Source organism: Procambarus clarkii, chromosome 64 (genome assembly GCF_040958095.1).
Source record: "Procambarus clarkii isolate CNS0578487 chromosome 64, FALCON_Pclarkii_2.0, whole genome shotgun sequence".
Classification (NCBI taxonomy): Eukaryota; Metazoa; Arthropoda; class Malacostraca; order Decapoda; family Cambaridae; genus Procambarus; species Procambarus clarkii.
Window position 1 is genome coordinate 15,818,305 of NC_091213.1, and position 21,025 is coordinate 15,839,329.

The following is a 21,025-nucleotide window of genomic DNA, read 5'->3' on the forward strand; positions in this document are numbered from 1 at the left end:
GGCATAAAAACGAACAGAAACAAAATTTACCCACGAACAAGCTCCCATACCCACCATGGAGCCACAATTAGAGGATAGGACACCCGACAAGATTGGGTCCCTCCAGGGGTGCATCGTGGGTATTCACCCCTGCAATCGCCACCTAAATTAAGAACAGTCAGCCCGTCGAGATCTGGTTCAGTAACGAAGGCAAGGATTGACAATAAAATCTTCTGCTCGCTCGAAATGTCGGGTACCACAGTTTTACGGGTGAGAGAGAGTGATTCCCCAAACATCCAGAGTCAAAACAGAAGAAAACATTGGAAAAACAATCAAGAAAGGCAAAAAGTCAGCAAGAGGTAACAATCAGAAAGGAGAAGAAGGGCGAGGAAAAACTTAAGGAAGAGGAAAAAGCCATCCAGCACAATTTGTGAAGACGGCAGAAGGAGCCTATATGTAAGGTATATGTAAGGCTTCAAAAGGCCAGAGGACTGACCCATGGAGCATCACACCCGGGCAGCCGCCCACCGAGCACACTCACGATGACAACGGGCTGGAAAGGGAGTCGGACAAGAGTCAAAAGACTTCTGCTCCTGCACCCATCTGTGTAAAACGAAAAATATAAGTTCCAGGGAAACATTTCTAAACTATTCTCAATGGGTGCAGGCTGACATTGTTGGCTGGATCTGCTAGTTCCTGCTGTCATTCTTTAGTTCCTGCTGTCATTCTTATGCTCTCTTCACATACTTCCAAGTTCTCTTCTCATCATACCTTTTAGATTTACGTTTGACACCACAAGAATATGTTCAACATTAGCAGTACTGCAAGCTCAGGGAAGATACCAATTTCATGTTGTAGACGACCATCGAGGTGGGAGCACCAGCAGGAAGTGGCACCACATTATGATCGCGGCAGGTATTTCATCACATAACTTTATGGTTGTTTTGAGCTATACGTATTCATATTTATCTGAAGGTCAATAACACACTAGTGACCTTTATAAGGACAGGAAGCCGGCGGCTTGTCAGAGGTCCCCATCATTTGTCCTGATAATTGTATTACTTGGATTTTAAAATTTAACAGAGTTTTGGCGCTTACGGCTTCGGTGGGTGGTTTCATGTGTTTATAACCCTGAGAGTGAAAAGCATCTCCTGTTCTCATTCTTACATTGTGGCTTGTTGAGCGTGAAACCTTTGCTCCTCGTTCGTGTACATCTGACCTTTTGACAAAATTGTCCGCATCAAAATCCTCCAAACTGTTCAATATATTAAAAGTTTCAGTGAGATCCGCCCTGTCATGCCTGGTTTGGAGTGATGTTAGCCCTGTGGCCTTTAAGCGTTCCTGATACGAGTGTTGCACTTTCTCTAGAGCAGCTATGTCCTTCTGAAGATGAGGAATCCATGCTTGCGTATGGATTCTATATATCTATAATAATCCAAATGGGGGTGCAGCAGAGGTTTATACAATTGAATTATTACCAGCTTGTCCTTAAATTACCTGGTTGATGGGGTTCTGGGGGTTCTTCTACTCCCCAAGCCCGGCCCGAGGCCAGACTTGACTTGTGAGAGTTTGGTCCACCAGGCTGTTGCTTGGAGCGACCCGCAGGGCCACATACCCACCACAGCCTGGTTGATCCGGCACTCCTGAAGGAAACAATCTAGTTTCCTCTTGAAGATGTCCACGGTTGTTCCTGTAATATTTCTGATGCTCGCTGGGAGGACGTTGAACAACCGCGGACCTCTGATGTTCATACAGTGTTCTCTGATTGTGCCCATGGCACCTCTGCTCTTCACTGGTTCTATTCTGCATTTTCTTCCATGTCGTTCACTCCAGTACGTTGTTATTTTACTGTGTAGATTTGGGACCTGGCCCTCCAGTATCTTCCATGTGTACATTATTTGGTATCTCTGTCGTCTCCTTTGACGACACCCGGCTCCTAGGCCCCAAGCATAAATTCAAAGGTATGCTTGATTATTCCAAGGGCTTGGTTAGTTGTGCTAACTTCGGCTCCTACCTGTTGTGCAACTTTTAGTGAGTGGTGCATTTTGACTCCAAGGTCCTTTTCTTCATCAATCAGCTGTAATGTATGACATTGATTTGGCAGTTGTGGCTTGGGTTGTTATTTCCTACTTGCAAGGTCTTGCATCTTTCTTCCTTTTTGGAAAACAGGGGTGACGTTTGCATATTTCCAATCTATGATAACTATCCCCTGCCAAAGATTTTCTGAAAAGAAGTTTGAGAGGTAGACATAGTGAATTTGCCAAGTTCCTTTACAACTTTAGATGAAATTCCATCTGCACCAGAGGCTTTTGAGTCTTTAAGTTTGTCAATGTTCTTCTTAATTGTGTTATACGTTATGGGTGTAAATTTAATTAATTCGTTCTCTTCATCTCCTTCAAACATTTATGTGGGTAATGGGATGTCGTCTCATCTTTCCAATGTGAACACCGATCACCGGTATTAATATGTAGCAAATGTAAACCGATCTTGTTTAATTGTAAACCTTACCGTATGAAGATCTTCACCTGGCGACCTCTGGCAGTCCCAGCAGCAACACTCGGTGGACTGGAGGCTCAAGGGCGCCACTCCGTCAGTCCGGCGCCCACACTCCTAGTGACACCATCATGGCCGTAGTCAGTGAGAAAACTAAGTTTACCCCGCCTGATAACTTGGGCACCAAGGTAAGAAAGAGTGGGGGTGGTTATCTTGAGATGATTTCGGGGCTTAGCGTCCCCGCGGCCCGGTCCTCGACCAGGTCTCCTTTTCGTTACACTTCCCCTGGAAGCAGCTCTTGGCAGCTGTCAAACTCCCAGGTACTTATTTCCTGCTAGGTAACAAGTGCATTAGGATGAAAGAAACTCTGCCCATTTTTGTTTCTGCCTCCACCTGGCATCGAACCCGGAACCTCAGGACTACGAATCCGAAGCGCTGTCTACTCAGCTGTCGGTTCCCCTGGTGTACTGGAGAGTTTACCCAGCCTGATAACCTGGGCACCAAGGTAAGAGTTTCTCATTTAATGGGATTCCAAAATGGGATGGGATCCAGTTTAGGGTTATGTTGAGTCTTTTGCCTGTGGCTATTGCTGTAAATTACAAAATGGTTGTACTTATTTCCACGGCTTTTTTCTAATATTTAAAGTGCAGCGTATATATATAAACTTCATACAGTGCAAAAATTTACGTATGTATATGTATGTCTTTGTATATGTATATGTATATGTATATGTATATGTATATGTATATGTATATATATATATACATATACACATAACGTGGCTACATATTATATATATATATGTCGTACCTATTAGCCAGAACGCACTTATCAGCCACAAATGCATGGCCCGATTTGCCTAATAAGCCAAGTTTTCCTGAATAAATATATTTTCTCTAATTTTTTTCTTATGAAATGATAAAGCTACCCATTTCATTATGTGTGAAGTAAATTTTTTTATTGGAGTTAAAATTAACGTAGATATATGACCGAACCTAACCAACCCTACCTAACCTAACCTAACCTATCCTTATAGGTTAGGTTAGGTTAGGTAGCAGAAAAAGTTAGGTTAGGTAGGTTAGGTAGTCGAAAAACAATTAATTCATGAAAACTTGGCTTATTAGGCAAATTGGGCCTTGCATAGTAGGCTGAGAAGTGCGTTCTGGCTACTAGGTACGACATATATATATATATATATATATATGTCGTACCTAGTAGCCAGAACTCACTTCTCAGCCTACTATTCAAGGCCCGATTTGCCTAATAAGCCAAGTTTTCCTGAATTAATATATTTACTATAATTTTTTTCTTATGAAATGATAAACCAACCCTTTTCTCTATGTATGAGGTCAATTTTTTTTTATTGGAGGTAAAATTAACGTAGATATATGACCGAACCTAACCAACCCTACCTAACCTAACCTAACCTATATTTATAGGTAAGGTTAGGTTAGGTAGCCAAAAAAAGCTAGGTTAGGTTAGGTTAGGTAGGTTAGGTAGACGAAAAAACATTAATTCATGAAAACTTGGCTTATTAGGCAAATCAGGCCTTGAATAGTAGGCTGAGAAGTGCGTTCTGGCTATTAGGTACGACATATATATATATATATATATATATATATGTCGTACCTAGTAGCCAGAACTCACTTTTCAGCCTACTATTCAAGACCCGATTTGCCTAATAAGCCAAGTTTTCCTGAATTAATATATTTACTATAATTTTTTTCTTATGAAATGATAAAGCAACCCTTTTCTCTATGTATGAGGTCAATTTTTTTTATTGGAGTTAAAATTAACGTAGATATATGACCGAACCTAACCAACCCTACCTAACCTAACCTAACCTATATTTATAGGTAAGGTTAGGTTCGGTAGCCAAAAAAAGCTAGGTTAGGTTAGGTTAGGTAGGTTAGGTAGACGAAAAAACATTAATTCATGAAAACTTGGCTTATTAGGCAAATCGGGCCTTGAATAGTAGGCAGAGAAGTGCGTTCTGGCTATTAGGTACGACATATATATATATATATATATATATATATATATATATATATATATATATATATATATATATATATATGTCGTACCTAGTAGCCAGAACTCACTTTTCAGCCTACTATGCGAGGCCCGATTTGCCTAATAAGCCAAGTTTTACTGAATTATTATATTTTCTCTAATTTTTTTCTTATGAAATGATAAAGCTACCCATTTCATTATGTATGAGGTCAACTTTTTTTAATTGGAGTTAAAATTAACGTAGATATATGACGGAACCTAACCAACCCTACCTAACCTAACCTAACCTATCTTTATAGGTTAGGTTAGGTTAGGTAGCCGAAAACGTTAGGTTAGGTTAGGTTAGGTAAGGTTAGGTTGTCGAAAAAACATTAATTCGTGAAAACTAGGCTTATTAGGCAAATCGGGCCTTGCATAGTAGGCTGAGAAGTGAGTTCTGGCTACTAGGTACGACATATATATATATATATATATATATATATATATATATATATATATATATATATATATATATATATATATATATACATATATATATATATATATATATATATATATATATATATATATATATATATATATATATATATATATATATATATATATATATATATATATATAACGTGGCTACATATTATATATATATATATATATATATATATATATATATATATATATATATATATATATATATATATATATATGTCGTACCTAATAGCCAGAACGCACTTCTCAGCCTACTATTCAAGGCCCGATTTGCCTAATAAGCCAAGTTTTCATGAATTAATGTTTTTTCGTCTACCTAACCTACCTAACCTAACCTAACCTAGCTTTTTTTGGCTACCTAACCTAACCTTACCTATAAATATAGGTTAGGTTAGGTTAGGTAGGGTTGGTTAGGTTCGGTCATATATCTACGTTAATTTTAACTCCAATAACAAAAAATTGACCTCATACATAGAGAAAAGGGTTGCTTTATCATTTCATAAGAAAAAAATTATAGTAAATATATTAATTCAGGAAAATTTGGCTTATTAGGCAAATCGGGCCTTGAATAGTAGGCTGAGAAGTGAGTTCTGGCTACTAGGTACGACATATATATATATAACGTGGCTACATATTATATATATATATATATATATATATATATATGTCGTACCTAGTAGCCAGAACTCACTTTTTGGCCTACTATTCAAGGCCCGATTTGCCTAATAAGCCAAGTTTTCCTGAATTAATATATTTTTTCTAATTTTTTTCTTATGAAATGATAAAGCTACCCATTTCATTATGTATGAGGTCAATTTTTTTTATTGGAGTTAAAATTAACGTAGATATATGACCGAACCTAACCAACCCTACCTAACCTAACCTAACCTATCTTTATAGGTTAGGTTTGGTTAGGTAGCCGAAAAAGTTAGGTTAGGTTAGGTTAGGTAGGTTAGGTAGTCGAAAAACAATTAATTCATGAAAACTTGGCTTATTAGGCAAATCGGGCCTTGAATAGTAGGCCAAAAAGTGAGTTCTGGCTACTAGGTACGACATATATATATATATATATATATATATATATATATATATATATATATATATATATATATATATAACGTGGCTACATATTATATATATATATATATATATATGTCGTACCTAATAGCCAGAACGCACTTCTCAGCCTACTATTCAAGGCCCGATTTGCCTAATAAGCCAAGTTTTCATGAATTAATGTTTTTTCGTCTACCTAACCTACCTAACCTAACCTAACCTAGCTTTTTTGGGCTACCTAACCTAACATTACCTATAAATATAGGTTAGGTTAGGTTAGGTAGGGTTGGTTAGGTTCGGTCATATATCTACGTTAATTTTAACTCCAATAAAAAAAAATTGACCTCATACATAGAGAAAAGGGTTGCTTTATCATTTCATAAGAAAAAAATTATAGTAAATATATTAATTCAGGAAAACTTGGCTTATTAGGCAAATCGGGCCTTGAATAGTAGGCTGAGAAGTGAGTTCTGGCTACTAGGTACGACATATATATATATATATATATATATATATATATATATATATATATATATATATATATATATGTCGTACCTAGTAGCCAGAACTCACTTTTCAGCCTACAATGCAAGGCACAATTTGCCTAATAAGCCAAGTTTTCATGAATTAATATATTTTCTCTAATTTTTTTCTTATGAAATGATAAAGCAACCCATTTCATTATGTAAGAGGTCAATTTTTTTTTATTGGAGTTAAAATTAACATAGATATATGACCGAACCTAACCAACCCTACCTAACCTAACCTAACCTATCTTTATAGGTTAGGTTAGGTTAGGTAGGCGAAAAAGTTAGGTTAGGTTAGGTTAGGTTGGTTAGGTAGTCGAAAAGCAATTAATTCATGAAAACTTGGCTTATTAGGCAAATCGGGCCTTGCATAGTAGGCTCAGAAGTGAGTTCTGGCTACTAGGTACGACATATATATATATATATATATATATATATATATATATATTATTAAATATGACCGAAAAAGTAAGATTAATAATTCTAACACGAATTTTCTCAATCTTTCGTACATTTCTTTTCACTGTTGGAGGTAAATCAAAAATCAATTCTCCAAAATTCATTTTTATTTCTAGTCTGACGCGACACGAGCGCGTTTCGTAAAACTTATTACATTTTCAAAGACTTTAGTTTACAAATACACAACTGAATAGAACTTACGCATCTCCGATTTTATATCTACATTTCAGAGAGGTATAAATGTAGATATTTTATATCTACATTTACCCTATTAATGCCACCTCTTGTTCTGTCTTGTGTTGATGAAATTAATACCCTATTAATGCCACCTCACCCCATCCACCTCTCTCAAATGTAGATATAAAATCGGAGATGCGTAAGTTCTATTCAGTTGTGTATTTGTAAACTAAAGTCTTTGAAAATGTAATAAGTTTTACGAAACGCGCTCGTGTCGCGTCAGACTAGAAATAAAAATGAATTTTGGAGAATTGATTTTTGATTTCCCTCCAACAGTGAAAAGAAATGTACGAAAGATTGAGAAAATTCGTGTTAGAATTATTAATCTTACTTTTTCGGTCATATTTAATAATATATGTCTACAGGAAAGACTTCTACCAAAATATACTAATATATATATATATATATATATATATATATGTCGTACCTAGTAGCCAGAACGCACTTTTCAGCCTACTATGGAAGGCCCGATTTGCCTAATAAGCCAAGTTTTACTGAATAATTATATTTTCTCTAATTTTTTTCTTATGATATGATAAAGCTACCCATTTCATTATGTATGAGGTCAATTTTTTTTTATTGGAGTTAAAATTAACGTAGATATATGACCGAACCTAACCAACCCTACCTAACCTAACCTAACCTATCTTTATAGGTTAGGTTGGGTTAGGTAGCTGAAAAAGATAGGTTAGGTTAGGTTAGGTAGGTTAGGTAGTCGAAAAACAATTAATTCATGAAAACTTGGCTTATTAGGCAAATCGGGCCTTGAATAGTAGGCTGAGACAACCCGTTCTCGCAAATTCGTAAAGTCAATATTGACTTATTAACTACGTGCATAGGTGATATACTAAACATAATAGATACCCTTAAAAAGATTCATAGAAAACACCGACCTTACCTAACCTTGTTAGTATCTTAAGATAAGCATCTTATTGCTTCGTAATTACAATTATTACTTAACCTATACCTATTATAGGTTAGGTAATAATTGTAATTACGAAGCTATAAGATGTTTATCTTAAGATACTAACAAGGTTAGGTAAGGTCGGTGTTTTCAATGAATCTTTTTAAGGGTATCTATTATGTTAAGTATGTCACCTATGCACATATTTAATAAGTCAATATTGACTTATTAAATTTGCGAGAACGGGTTGGCTGAGAAGTGTGTTCTGGCTACTAGGTACGACATATATATATATATATATATATATATATATATATATATATATATATATATATATATATATATTGTTGGGGTTTCCACCCTCTCTATTATTCTCTACCCTTACTCTGGGGTGAGCAATAGTTACGCTCAAGGTAACTCACCGTAGCCCTGCGGGTCTTCCCTCGATCCTCACGGCGCCACTGCACGCCAGGAGAGTCTCCCAGTCAATCTTAACGGCCTCTTATTAAGAAAGAGTGAGAACACGATTCGATCACATCGACTGTCGTGTGCCCTCCCCAACAATAGGGCTCTACGGTTAATCACAAGGTCGCCAATTGGTGTTTAAGGTGGCCAATAACACCATCAGTGGACTGGTGTATTCAGTGGTAGCCTTGGCAAGGTCACACTCAAAGATCAGGAATCAGGCAGGTACTTATTGTTATCACTCTATGCTTACAGGTATAGTATAGCCACAAGATCAATGGAGGGGATGATAAAAACACAAAGAGAGTTTTGTATTTTACTTAAAATGTATGAAAGATGTCACAAGGCCACACAATAATCATAAATCAACTGATCCTGACGCGGCTGGTAATTCCCACGGATATTATGCGATCATCAGGGGGCAACATCTCCCCCCCCTCATCAAGTGTCAAAAACCAGCTGATCGCGTGGCCTCTCCGCGCGAACTTTGCTTGTTTTCTAGATTCGCTGTTTCGTTAAATTCTCCAATATTACTAGAAACTCGCACACTCGATATTGGCACAAATAAACCGAATTACTTAGTTACACTGTACTCAGGCTCAAACAGTCTTTTCTACAATCAATTCTACAATGATTCACTGTAATGGTCTTACACTGTTATTTATCCAACAATATATTATGAAATATTAGCACGGGAGTTTTCAGTACTTTCTCTCGTTGGCGATAACGCAATAATTCACTGTACTCACAAATGATTATTCACTGAATGAACATAGACATATATATGGTATATAAATCAATCATCAATACATGGAAAATAAATAGTTTCTGGGCACATAGCCTAACCTCCACATACTGGCATAATCTTATATATAATTTACCACTATATGTTCATATCAAAATCTATAGAAAGATATACACAACACAGTAAATTTATCACTGGTTCCTGGTGCCTGTACACACCAATAATCAACATAAATATTACAAGTACTCTTGATAGTACTGTCTAGCACCCTGGTGCTTTACCATGACATAGGTGAGACTTGCTCACGACATATAAAATCTTCAGGCTAGATAATATAGCCAAATAATATAGCTAACTAAAGGGGAATGGGGAGGGAACTAGAACCACCTACTTCACCCTATCCTCCGATGAGAGTCGAGATGTAGCTCCTGGTCCTCGTGTCGGGAACGCCCCCACACTACACGTCGTCGTGTCCTACCAGAGCCTCTCGTCGTCCCACCGTTTAGCGCGTCGTCTCCGTGCCTCCTCACTGCAGGTCCGTCCTCCTCCTTGACTTCTTGAAGGTTGGAGTCGGTCTCCTGGCCGTCGTCTTCTCCCAGCAACGGCTGTCGCCTACGTCTCAGCTACAGTCGTCCGGTTCCCCAAATAGTCCTCTCTTCCTCAACTACCCAGTGGCTCTGTCAGCCACTACGCTGTCACGAACTGGTGAATTGCCACAGACGTCAACATACGTCACTGCACGGCTTCACTGCTACTGGCACAGTACCTGACTGGAGCACTTGTAGCTCAAATAACCGTCAATTCCCTCTTCTGGTTCAACACATGAACTAGGGAAGACTTCTCAGAGTACTGGCGGAATTCCGGTGACGCATAAATCCACGGGAGCTGGAATTACTGTCCGACTGACAGGACCACTCGTCGCACGCCCAACCTCTATGACGTGTCGTGTCTGACTGATGGCGCCAGCCCGGCGCGCTGGCCGGACCCCCTTCCTTCGTGACGTCACTTTCGCCACGGGAGGTTTTCATTGGCTCCCGGTGCCACATTGCTGTCGGTGACCAATCCGGTGCCACTGACGTCACACGGTTTTGGCGGGAGATCAGAGAAGCCAGCGCCATCTTGGCTCCCTAAAGGGCCTAAACCACAGGCCAAAATATCACTATTTCACAAATTTCTCGGCTCTCCGAGAACACTTCACTCTCTCCCATATATCAAATTGTAGCCTGCAACGTAGAGAACGCTTGGGAAAAGTAGACATGACTCTTACTGCAGGCGTGGGAGAATTATAAAGGGGGGGAACTCCGTCACATACCCCTCCCCTTAAAATAAGAGTCATGTCTGGTTAGTGTATGCGGGATAGGGCGTCCGCTACTACGTTTTCCTTCCCCTTGATGTGTTTGATCTCCAGCCGGTATTCTTGCAGTAACAACGTCCACCTAGTTAGACGTTGGTTGGAATTCTTCATCTTGTATAAAAATGTGAGAGGGTTGTGATCGGTGAATACTAGGACAGGTCTCGCCCCTCCTCCCACGTATACATCAAAGTGCTTCAGGGCCATAACTAGCGCCAATGCCTCCTTCTCAACGGTGCTGTAGGCCCGCTGGTATTTTACGAACTTCTTCGAGTAGAAGGCTACTGGCCTATGCACTTCACTCCGTTCTTGAGCCAACATGGCCCCTATTCCAACGTCGCTGGCGTCCACGTACAGGATAAAACCGGCTGAAAAATCTGGAGATATCAATACTGGGGCCTCCGTCAACAATTTCTTGGTCTTTTCAAAAGACTCTTGGCAGGCCTCTCCCCATCTCCATCTTACATTCTTGGAGAGTAGCTCGGTTAGGGGATGCGCTACCGTGGAGAAATTCCGGCAGAACCCACGATAGTACCCTATCATTCCGAGGTACCTGAGCAACTCCTTGCGCGTCTTGGGCACGGGGTATTCCTTTATGGCTGCTACTTTGTTATCAACTGGAGTGACTTCACCTTGGCCGATGACAAAACCGAGGTACTCTAAGTGAGCTTTCCCAAACTCACTCTTGGCCAAATTTACAGTCAGGTTAGCCTCCTCTAACCTTCTGAATAATTCCCCAAGTCTCTCCAGATGCGTCCCCCAATCGTCGGCGTACACGACGATGTCATCGATGTAAACCGTGCATCCTACTGCACCCCTTAACAGCTCGTTCATCATTCGCTGGAAGCAGCTGCCGCTGTTTTTCATGCCGAAGGGCAACACCTTGTACTGGTACAGCCCATCAGGAGTCGCGAAAGCTGATATCTTCCTGGCCTCAGGAGTCAGGGAGATCTGGTAGTACCCCTTGAGAAGATCGACCTTGGATACATACCGTGCACTGCCCACCTGGTCAATGCAGTCACTCACTCTTGGCATGGGGTGAGAATCCGCCACAGTGACGGAGTTCACCCTCCTGTAATCTGTACAAAAGCGGTATGTTCCGTCGCTTTTCCTCACCAACAGGCACGGGGAACTCCACTCACTTTTGCTGGGCTCCGCCAGGTCGTTCTCAAGGAGGTACTCCACCTCCTTTCTCATCAGCTCTCGCTTCTCTGGGCTCACCCTGTACGCGCTCTGTTTGACGGGCCTGGCGTCCCTCACCTCCACCTCGTGCGTCACACTCCGGTGTCGTCGGGGCACGTCGGTGAAGAGGGAGGCATTCTTTCTCAGTAGGTCCGTCAGGTCCGCTCTCTGTTGCCCTTCCAGATGTGACAGCTTGTCCTTGATGTTTGCCAGACTCTCAGTGTTGGTGAGACGGGTGCCATCCGCCCTGGACCACTTTCCTTCCTCCTCCGGGAGTTCTTGGTCCACCTGTACGCACAGAACTGTCTTTTGCTGGGGTTCCCGGGTCATCGTTCCTTCCTGCCTGGCGGTTCCTCCTTCCACCGTGAAGAAGGGTTTCAGGCGGTCCACGTGACACACCTGTTTCTTTCGGGCTCTGTTCGACTTCCCAATTTCGTACGACACCGGACCCAACCGTCGCAGCACTTGGTATGGTCCCTCGAACCGTGACTCGGTCACCCTACCTTTACCTGGACACAAGACCATTACTTGGGACCCGACCTGGAAATCCCTCTGTGTAGCTCTCTTGTCGTACCATTCCGACATCTTACGCTGCGCCTCCTTCAGGTGCTTCCCAGCCAGTTCCTTAGCCAGAGTGAGACGTTCTTTAAACTTCTGGACATATTCGTTCACCGTTCCCACGGTTGCTGCCGGTGTCCATTGTTCCCTCAGCATGGACAGGGGACTTCTCACCTCGTGTCCATACACTAGCTGGAATGGTGAGAATCCTAGTGACTCTACCACCGCGTTGCGTATGGCAAATAACGCGGGGTATATGGCCTCATCCCACTCAGCCCCCTGTTCTGCGCAGAACACTCTCAGCACAGTTTTCAATGTGGAGTGGAATCTTTCGATCGCCCCCTGCGACTGCGGTCGGTAGGGCGACGATCGAATCTGAGTCACTCCCCATCCTGCCATCGTCTGTCGGAACCACTTCGACTGAAAAATGCTTGCGCAGTCTGTTTGGATCTCTTTGGGCATCCCCACCCACGAGAAAAACCGCTGCAGTTGGCTGGCTACTCCTTGCGATGTTAAACGTCGCATCGGGACGGCTTCCGGAAACCTGGTGGAGGTACACATTATTGTCATTAGGTAGGTGTTCCCTTTCCTCGTCCTTGGCAAAGGACCCACTCCATCAACTAGCAGACGCTCGAAAGCAGGCCCAAACGCCGGAACAGGGATCAATGGGGCCTTCGGTATCGCGGACTGGCTCTTCCCTGCCCTCTGGCAAGGTAAGCACGTCTTACAATAGCGTCTCACCTCGGCGTCCATACCTGGCCAGTAAAAGTAATCCCTTATCCGTCGCAGCGTCTTAGTCACTCCCAGGTGGCCTGCAGAGTCCACGGAGTGCGCTAGGTCCAACACGGCCGCTCTGCACTGGGCCGGCAACACTACCTGGCGCCTCGTGCTTAGAGACTCTTCCCCGGCCTCCACCCTCACAGGTCTCCACTGCCTCATCAGCATTCCGTCTTGAAGGTAAAAATGGGTAGCCTTCTCAGGGCCAACACGTCCTCCTTGGGCCTCACTAATCAAATCGGGGAACTCCTCCTGCTGCAACTGTTCAAGACGAGTGCGATCTACCCCTAGAGAACTGGTAAGGGTCACCTGCAACTCACCATTTGGGCTATCTTCGCCCTCCGCTCGTTCTCCGGGTTCCACGAAGAGGCGATCTATTCTCAGGCTGTCAGTTGTCTCCTCAGCCCCATCAGATCCACAACCTCCTTGTTCTTCGCGTCGTCTTGGCATCACAGCACAAACTGGGAACGCCACCGGTGCGATTCCCTTCTCGTCCCCACAGACGTTCAACTCTCCGCCTGTCTTCCTGTATTGTTCTATGTACTCTTCGCCTTTCACGAGATGTGGGAGGACGTATCCTCCACATGCGTCATTCCCCAAGATGACCTGCGCCTCCATCTTGGGCATTGATGTACAGACTCCCACCACTAGGGTCTGGCAGCCATAGTCGGAATCTAAAGTTACCTGGTGTAGGGGCATCCTCACTGGGCCTCCCACAGTGGTCACACTTGCTACCCCCACACTGGTACTTTCGTAACCCTCGGGGAACAGGGTCTCACTCACCAGGGTAAAATCGGCCCCAGTGTCTCTTAAGATCTTCACAGGGATGGGGTCTGCGTCCCCCATCCTTACGGTTCCTTGACACACGAATGGGTGAACTTGCTTCTCCCCATTTAGCACGGGTTCATCCCGCACTCCCTCGGCCCTCTGGTCCTCGAACATCACTAAAGCAACGTGTCCCCGCTGCTTAGGGCGTCTGCATTCCCGCGCGACGTGTCCGGGTATTCCGCAGTTGTAGCAGCGGCCCCTCGGCGGAGACCATCCGCCACCGCTCGCCTTAGCACTGCCTCCAGAGGCCGTCGCACCCTGTGTCTTTCCCGAACCGCTTGTTGACTCCTTGGTCGCAACAACAGCTCCCGAGCTCTCCGCATGGTTCTTCTTGATCGGTTCTACAGCACCTTTTGTTCCTCGGGTGTTCCAACTTGAGAAATGGGACTTGGGAGAACTCGTTCCTGCCCTCCATCCATCCGTCCTTCTATAACTCCGATCGTTTCCGACGTATGCGGGTGGTCGGTTCTGTCCCTCTCGGCGTGGGCGTAGGGCTTCCTCTAGCATGTCGGCCCGGTCGGCTGCGGCCCTCAGGTCCTTTATGTCCGCCTCCTTTACCCTCATCCTGATCTCAGGAGAGAGCACGGACATAAACTTTTCCATGGCCATTAGTTCCTTGACCTCTTCGACCGACCTTGCTTCTTCAGAGTCCAGCCACTTAAGGAGCTTTCTTTCAATGTCCCTCGCCGTCTCCGCATACGATTTTCCTGGCAACCGGGTACATTCTCTAAACCTCTTTCTGTAACACTCTGGCGTGAGCTTAAAGGAACGGAGCACAGCTCGTTTTACCGCATCGTAGTTAGTGCATTCTTGGAAGTCGAGCATAGTGAAGGCTTGGCGAGCTTCCCCTGTGAGCCTTCCTTGGACCAACTCCGCCCACTCCGCCCTCGGCCACCTCTTCATAGCAGCAACTCTCTCAAAGTGATCGAAGAAACTTTCGGCTTCACTAGGCACAAAGACCGGCAGGTCTCGTTCCCTCACTCGTCGGTCTTCCTGTGGCGGGGCAGGGGCACCTAGTCCCAGTTCAGCTCGCTTCAGCTCCACCTCCTGGTTGGCTTCTATTTCCATTTGTCTCAGCCTAACTTCTTGCTCTCGTTCTTCCCTGCGTAGCTGTGCTTCTCGTTCTTGCTCTTCTTTGCGCTGCTGTGCTTCTTCTCTCCTCAGCTGCGCTTCTGCTTCTCGCTCTTCTTTACGCTGCTGCGCTTCTCGCTCTTCTTTGCGCTGCTGTGCCTCTGCTTCTCGCTCTTCTTTGCGCTGCTGTGCCTCTCGCTCTTCTTTGCGCTGCTGTGCCTCTCGCTCTTCTTTGCGCTGCTGTGCCTCTCGCTCTTCTTTGCGCTGCTGTGCCTCTAGCTGCAGCTTCATTATTTCCAGCTTAATGCTGTGCCTGCTGCCGCTGGATCCCCTGCTGCTTCCACCAATACTCAAGTGTTCACCCTCACTGGCAGGTGTTTGGGGCCTTTCCTCCCCCAAAGCTTCGTCTCGAGCCTTTAGCTGAGCCATTATCTCTAGTCTTCTTTCACCAACTCGGGCAGATTTCAGCTTTATTCCAAAATGATCCGCTATAGCCTGTAACTGTGCCTTGGTGCACTCTTCCAGCACCTGTTCGTCTCTAGAGTCAATAAACCTCGCTACTTTATCATCCTCCATCTTGTGCTACGAGTGATAACCTTCACCTGATCTCTAACACCACTGCCAAGTACCACTGCAACCTTTACTTCGATCTATGTCCTGGCAAGGTCGCCAATGTTGGGGTTTCCACCCTCTCTATTATTCTCTACCCTTACTCTGGGGTGAGCAATAGTTACGCTCAAGGTAACTCACCGTAGCCCTGCGGGTCTTCCCTCGATCCTCACGGCGCCACTGCACGCCAGGAGAGTCTCCCAGTCAATCTTAACGGCCTCTTATTAAGAAAGAGTGAGAACACGACTCGATCACATCGACTGTCGTGTGCCCTCCCCAACAATAGGGCTCTACGGTTAATCACAAGGTCGCCAATTGGTGTTTAAGGTGGCCAATAACACCATCAGTGGACTGGTGTATTCAGTGGTAGCCTTGGCAAGGTCACACTCAAAGATCAGGAATCAGGCAGGTACTTATTGTTATCACTCTATGCTTACAGGTATAGTATAGCCACAAGATCAATGGAGGGGATGATAAAAACACAAAGAGAGTTTTGTATTTTACTTAAAATGTATGAAAGATGTCACAAGGCCACACAATAATCATAAATCAACTGATCCTGACGCGGCTGGTAATTCCCACGGATATTATGCGATCATCAGGGGGCAACATCTCCCCCCCCTCATCAAGTGTCAAAAACCAGCTGATCGCGTGGCCTCTCCGCGCGAACTTTGCTTGTTTTCTAGATTCGCTGTTTCGTTAAATTCTCCAATATTACTAGAAACTCGCACACTCGATATTGGCACAAATAAACCGAATTACTTAGTTACACTGTACTCAGGCTCAAACAGTCTTTTCTACAATCAATTCTACAATGATTCACTGTAATGGTCTTACACTGTTATTTATCCAACAATATATTATGAAATATTAGCACGGGAGTTTTCAGTACTTTCTCTCGTTGGCGATAACGCAATAATTCACTGTACTCACAAATGATTATTCACTGAATGAACATAGACATATATATGGTATATAAATCAATCATCAATACATGGAAAATAAATAGTTTCTGGGCACATAGCCTAACCTCCACATACTGGCATAATCTTATATATAATTTACCACTATATGTTCATATCAAAATCTATAGAAAGATATACACAACACAGTAAATTTATCACTGGTTCCTGGTGCCTGTACACACCAATAATCAACATAAATATTACAAGTACTCTTGATAGTACTGTCTAGCACCCTGGTGCTTTACCATGACATAGGTGAGACTTGCTCACGACATATAAAATCTTCAGGCTAGATAATATAGCCAAATAATATAGCTAACTAAAGGGGAATGGGGAGGGAACTAGAACCACCTACTTCACCCTATCCTCCGATGAGAGTCGAGATGTAGCTCCTGGTCCTCGTGTCGGGAACGCCCCCACACTACACGTCGTCGTGTCCTACCAGAGCCTCTCGTCGTCCCACCGTTTAGCGCGTCGTCTCCGTGCCTCCTCACTGCAGGTCCGTCCTCCTCCTTGACTTCTTGAAGGTTGGAGTCGGTCTCCTGGCCGTCGTCTTCTCCCAGCAACGGCTGTCGCCTACGTCTCAGCTACAGTCGTCCGGTTCCCCAAATAGTCCTCTCTTCCTCAACTACCCAGTGGCTCTGTCAGCCACTACGCTGTCACGAACTGGTGAATTGCCACAGACGTCAACATACGTCACTGCACGGCTTCACTGCTACTGGCACAGTACCTGACTGGAGCACTTGTAGCTCAAATAACCGTCAATTCCCTCTTCTGGTTCAACACATGAACTAGGGAAGACTTCTCAGAGTACTGGCGGAATTCCGGTGACGCATAAATCCACGGGAGCTGGAATTACTGTCCGACTGACAGGACCACTCGTCGCACGCCCAACCTCTATGACGTGTCGTGTCTGACTGATGGCGCCAGCCCGGCGCGCTGGCCGGACCCCCTTCCTTCGTGACGTCACTTTCGCCACGGGAGGTTTTCATTGGCTCCCGGTGCCACATTGCTGTCGGTGACCAATCCGGTGCCACTGACGTCACACGGTTTTGGCGGGAGATCAGAGAAGCCAGCGCCATCTTGGCTCCCTAAAGGGCCTAAACCACAGGCCAAAATATCACTATTTCACAAATTTCTCGGCTCTCCGAGAACACTTCACTCTCTCCCATATATCAAATTGTAGCCTGCAACGTAGAGAACGCTTGGGAAAAGTAGACATGACTCTTACTGCAGGCGTGGGAGAATTATAAAGGGGGGGAACTCCGTCACAATATATATATATATATATATATATATATATATATATATATATATATATATATATATATATATATATATGTCGTACCTAGTAGCCAGAACGCACTTCTCGGCCTACTATGCAAGGCCCGATTTGCCTAATAAGCCAAATTTTCCTGAATTAATATATTTTCTCTAATTTTTTTCTTATGAAATGATAAAGCTACCCATTTCATTATGTATGAGGTCAATTTTTGTTATTGGAGTTAAAATTAACGAAGATATATGACCGAACCTAACCAACCCTACCTAACCTAACCTATCTTTATAGGTTAGGTTAGGTTAGGTAGCCGAAAAAGTTAGGTTAGGTTAGGTTAGGTAGATTAGGTAGTCGAAAAACAATTAATTCACGAAAACTTGGCTTATTAGGCAAATTGGGCCTTGCATAGTAGGCTGAGAAGTGCGTTCTGGCTACTAGGTACGACACATATATATATATGTATATATATATATATGTCGTACCTAGTAGCCAGAACGCACTTCTCAGCCTACTATGCAAGGCCCAATTTGCCTAATAAGCCAAGTTATGTTGGACATTGTCTTCTGTGTTGGCATCGATATGTTCTTGTCTTGTCCTTACTCTCATGGTGGGTAGAGTAAATAGTTCCGTGATTTGGGTGTTCATGGTAGGTCGCTCTATTCTTATGTGAATTGCCTCAAGAATTTGTAATCTTCTTGAATCTTGGGTTTTGTCTATTATGCAAGTATTCTTGTTCAACATTTCTCTTGTTAGAGTAATGTCATGGGCTTGTCTCATGTGATTCCTAGGGGCACCAGATTGAAGATGGCATGTCAAACGCCTCGTCAGCTTGGTCGACGTCATACCTATGTACTTACATTGAAGGTTACATCCTTCGTGGGGGCAAGTGTACATGTATACAACGCTTGACTGCTGTAGAGGGTTCTCCGTCGGCTTCGGGCTGTTTTTGATAAGGAGTTCGGAAGTCTTCTTGGTTTTGTAGAATATTATCAGGTTTATGTTTTGGTTAGGAGTAGTGCTTTTTACTCCTTTACGGATTATTTCTTTCATTATTCTTTCCTCTTTTATATGTTCACTGTGCATGGTTGATTTGTAATATAATTTTATTGGGGGTGTTGTGGTTTCTGTTCTAGGTTCTGAATTATACCAACGGTCCAAGTGTCTTCTTATAGCAGCGTTTATTTCCGCGTTGCTATATCCGTTGTTAACCAATACCTGAGTTACTCTTTCAAACTCTCTACTCACGTTGCTCCATTCAGAGCAGTGGGTAAGCGCTCGACGAATATAAGCATTGAGAACACTGGCTTTGTATCTTTGGGGGCACTCACTTCTACCGTTCAGGTATAATCCTATGTTGGTGGGCTTGGTATATACGTTGGTGCTTAAAGAGGTTCCTGTTTTTGTTATTAGTACATCCAAGAATGGCAGACTGTTATTTTCACTATTTTCACGTGTAAATCGGAGTACTGACTCTCTCTCTAGGTGTCTTTTTAGGTCAATTAGTTCATCTGAGTCTTTTACTATTACGAATATGTCATCTACATAACGGCAGTATACAGTTGGTTTTTGTCTGCTACTGAAGACCCTATCTTCGATGGTTCCCATATAAAAATTAGCAAATAAAACTCCTAAGGGGGAGCCCATTGCTACTCCGTCTATTTGTAAATACATGTCTCCTTGTGGACTGATGAAAGGGGCTTCCTTTGTACATGCTTCGAGAAGACTTTTCAAGTGTGGCTCAGGTATGTCTAATTTGGGGGTGCTCTCGTCTCCTAGAGAGAGAGTCAGTACTCCGATTTACACATGAAAATAGTGAAAATAACAGTCTGCCATTCTTGGATGTACTAATAACAAAAACAGGAACCTCTTTAAGCACCAACGTATATACCAAGCCCACCAACATAGGATTATACCTGAACGGTAGAAGTGAGTGCCCCCAAAGATACAAAGCCAGTGTTCTCAATGCTTATATTCGTCGAGCGCTTACCCACTGCTCTGAATGGAGCAACGTGAGTAGAGAGTTTGAAAGAGTAACTCAGGTATTGGTGAACAACGGATATAGCAACGCGGAAATAAACGCTGCTATAAGAAGACACTTGGACCGTTGGTATAATTCAGAACCTAGAACAGAAACCACAACACCCCCAATAAAATTATATTACAAATCAACCATGCACAGTGAACATATAAAAGAGGAAAGAATAATGAAAGAAATAATCCGTAAAGGAGTAAAAAGCACTACTCCTAACCAAAACATAAACCTGATAATATTCTACAAAACCAAGAAGACTTCCGAACTCCTTATCAAAAACAGCCCGAAGCCGACGGAGAACCCTCTACAGCAGTCAAGCGTTGTATACATGTACACTTGCCCCCACGAAGGATGTAACCTTCAATGTAAGTACATAGGTATGACGTCGACCAAGCTGACGAGGCGTTTGACATGCCATCTTCAATCTGGTGCCCCTAGGAATCACATGAGACAAGCCCATGACATTACTCTAACAAGAGAAATGTTGAACAAGAATACTTGCATAATAGACAAAACCCAAGATTCAAGAAGATTACAAATTCTTGAGGCAATTCACATAAGAATAGAGCGACCTACCATGAACACCCAAATCACGGAACTATTTACTCTACCCACCATGAGAGTAAGGACAAGACAAGAACATATCGATGCCAACACAGAAGACAATGTCCAACATAACAGGCCAATTACACTGGATTAATCTTTGTGTTTAGATAGGAGATGCCTCGTATGGGCCAATACGCCTTCTGCAGCCCCTATGTTTATCCCTTATGTATCCCCCCATGTTTTTCACCTTCATTGTATTATCACCTGACCTAATGCGGGTATAAAATCAACTAGTATTGTAAGATCTGTTCACTTGAGAATGAACCATGGAGGTTCGAAACGTCGTGCAAATTATACAAATAAGTGTAATACACTCTATAGTAAATCACTTCTTTTCTTCACCTTAAAAGTACGAAAATGAGTTTTGGAGAACTCCTATTCCAATTAAGCCCTGATGCTAAGA

General features: G+C 43.1%; 1 protein-coding gene across 2 annotated transcripts in view; it reads left to right on the plus strand.

The window, feature by feature from the left end:
* Positions 1-2,536: 2,536 nt before the first annotated feature.
* The window catches only part of LOC123768896 (uncharacterized oxidoreductase YjmC), a 271,384-nt gene continuing 252,895 nt past the window's right edge, over positions 2,537-21,025 (plus strand). For both annotated transcript variants that reach the window (XM_069309228.1, XM_069309229.1), the window contains exon 1: positions 2,537-2,660. In XM_069309228.1, coding sequence (XP_069165329.1) covers positions 2,604-2,660 — 57 coding nt within the window. In that variant the 5' untranslated portion in view covers positions 2,537-2,603. The remainder of the gene's footprint in view (positions 2,661-21,025) is intronic.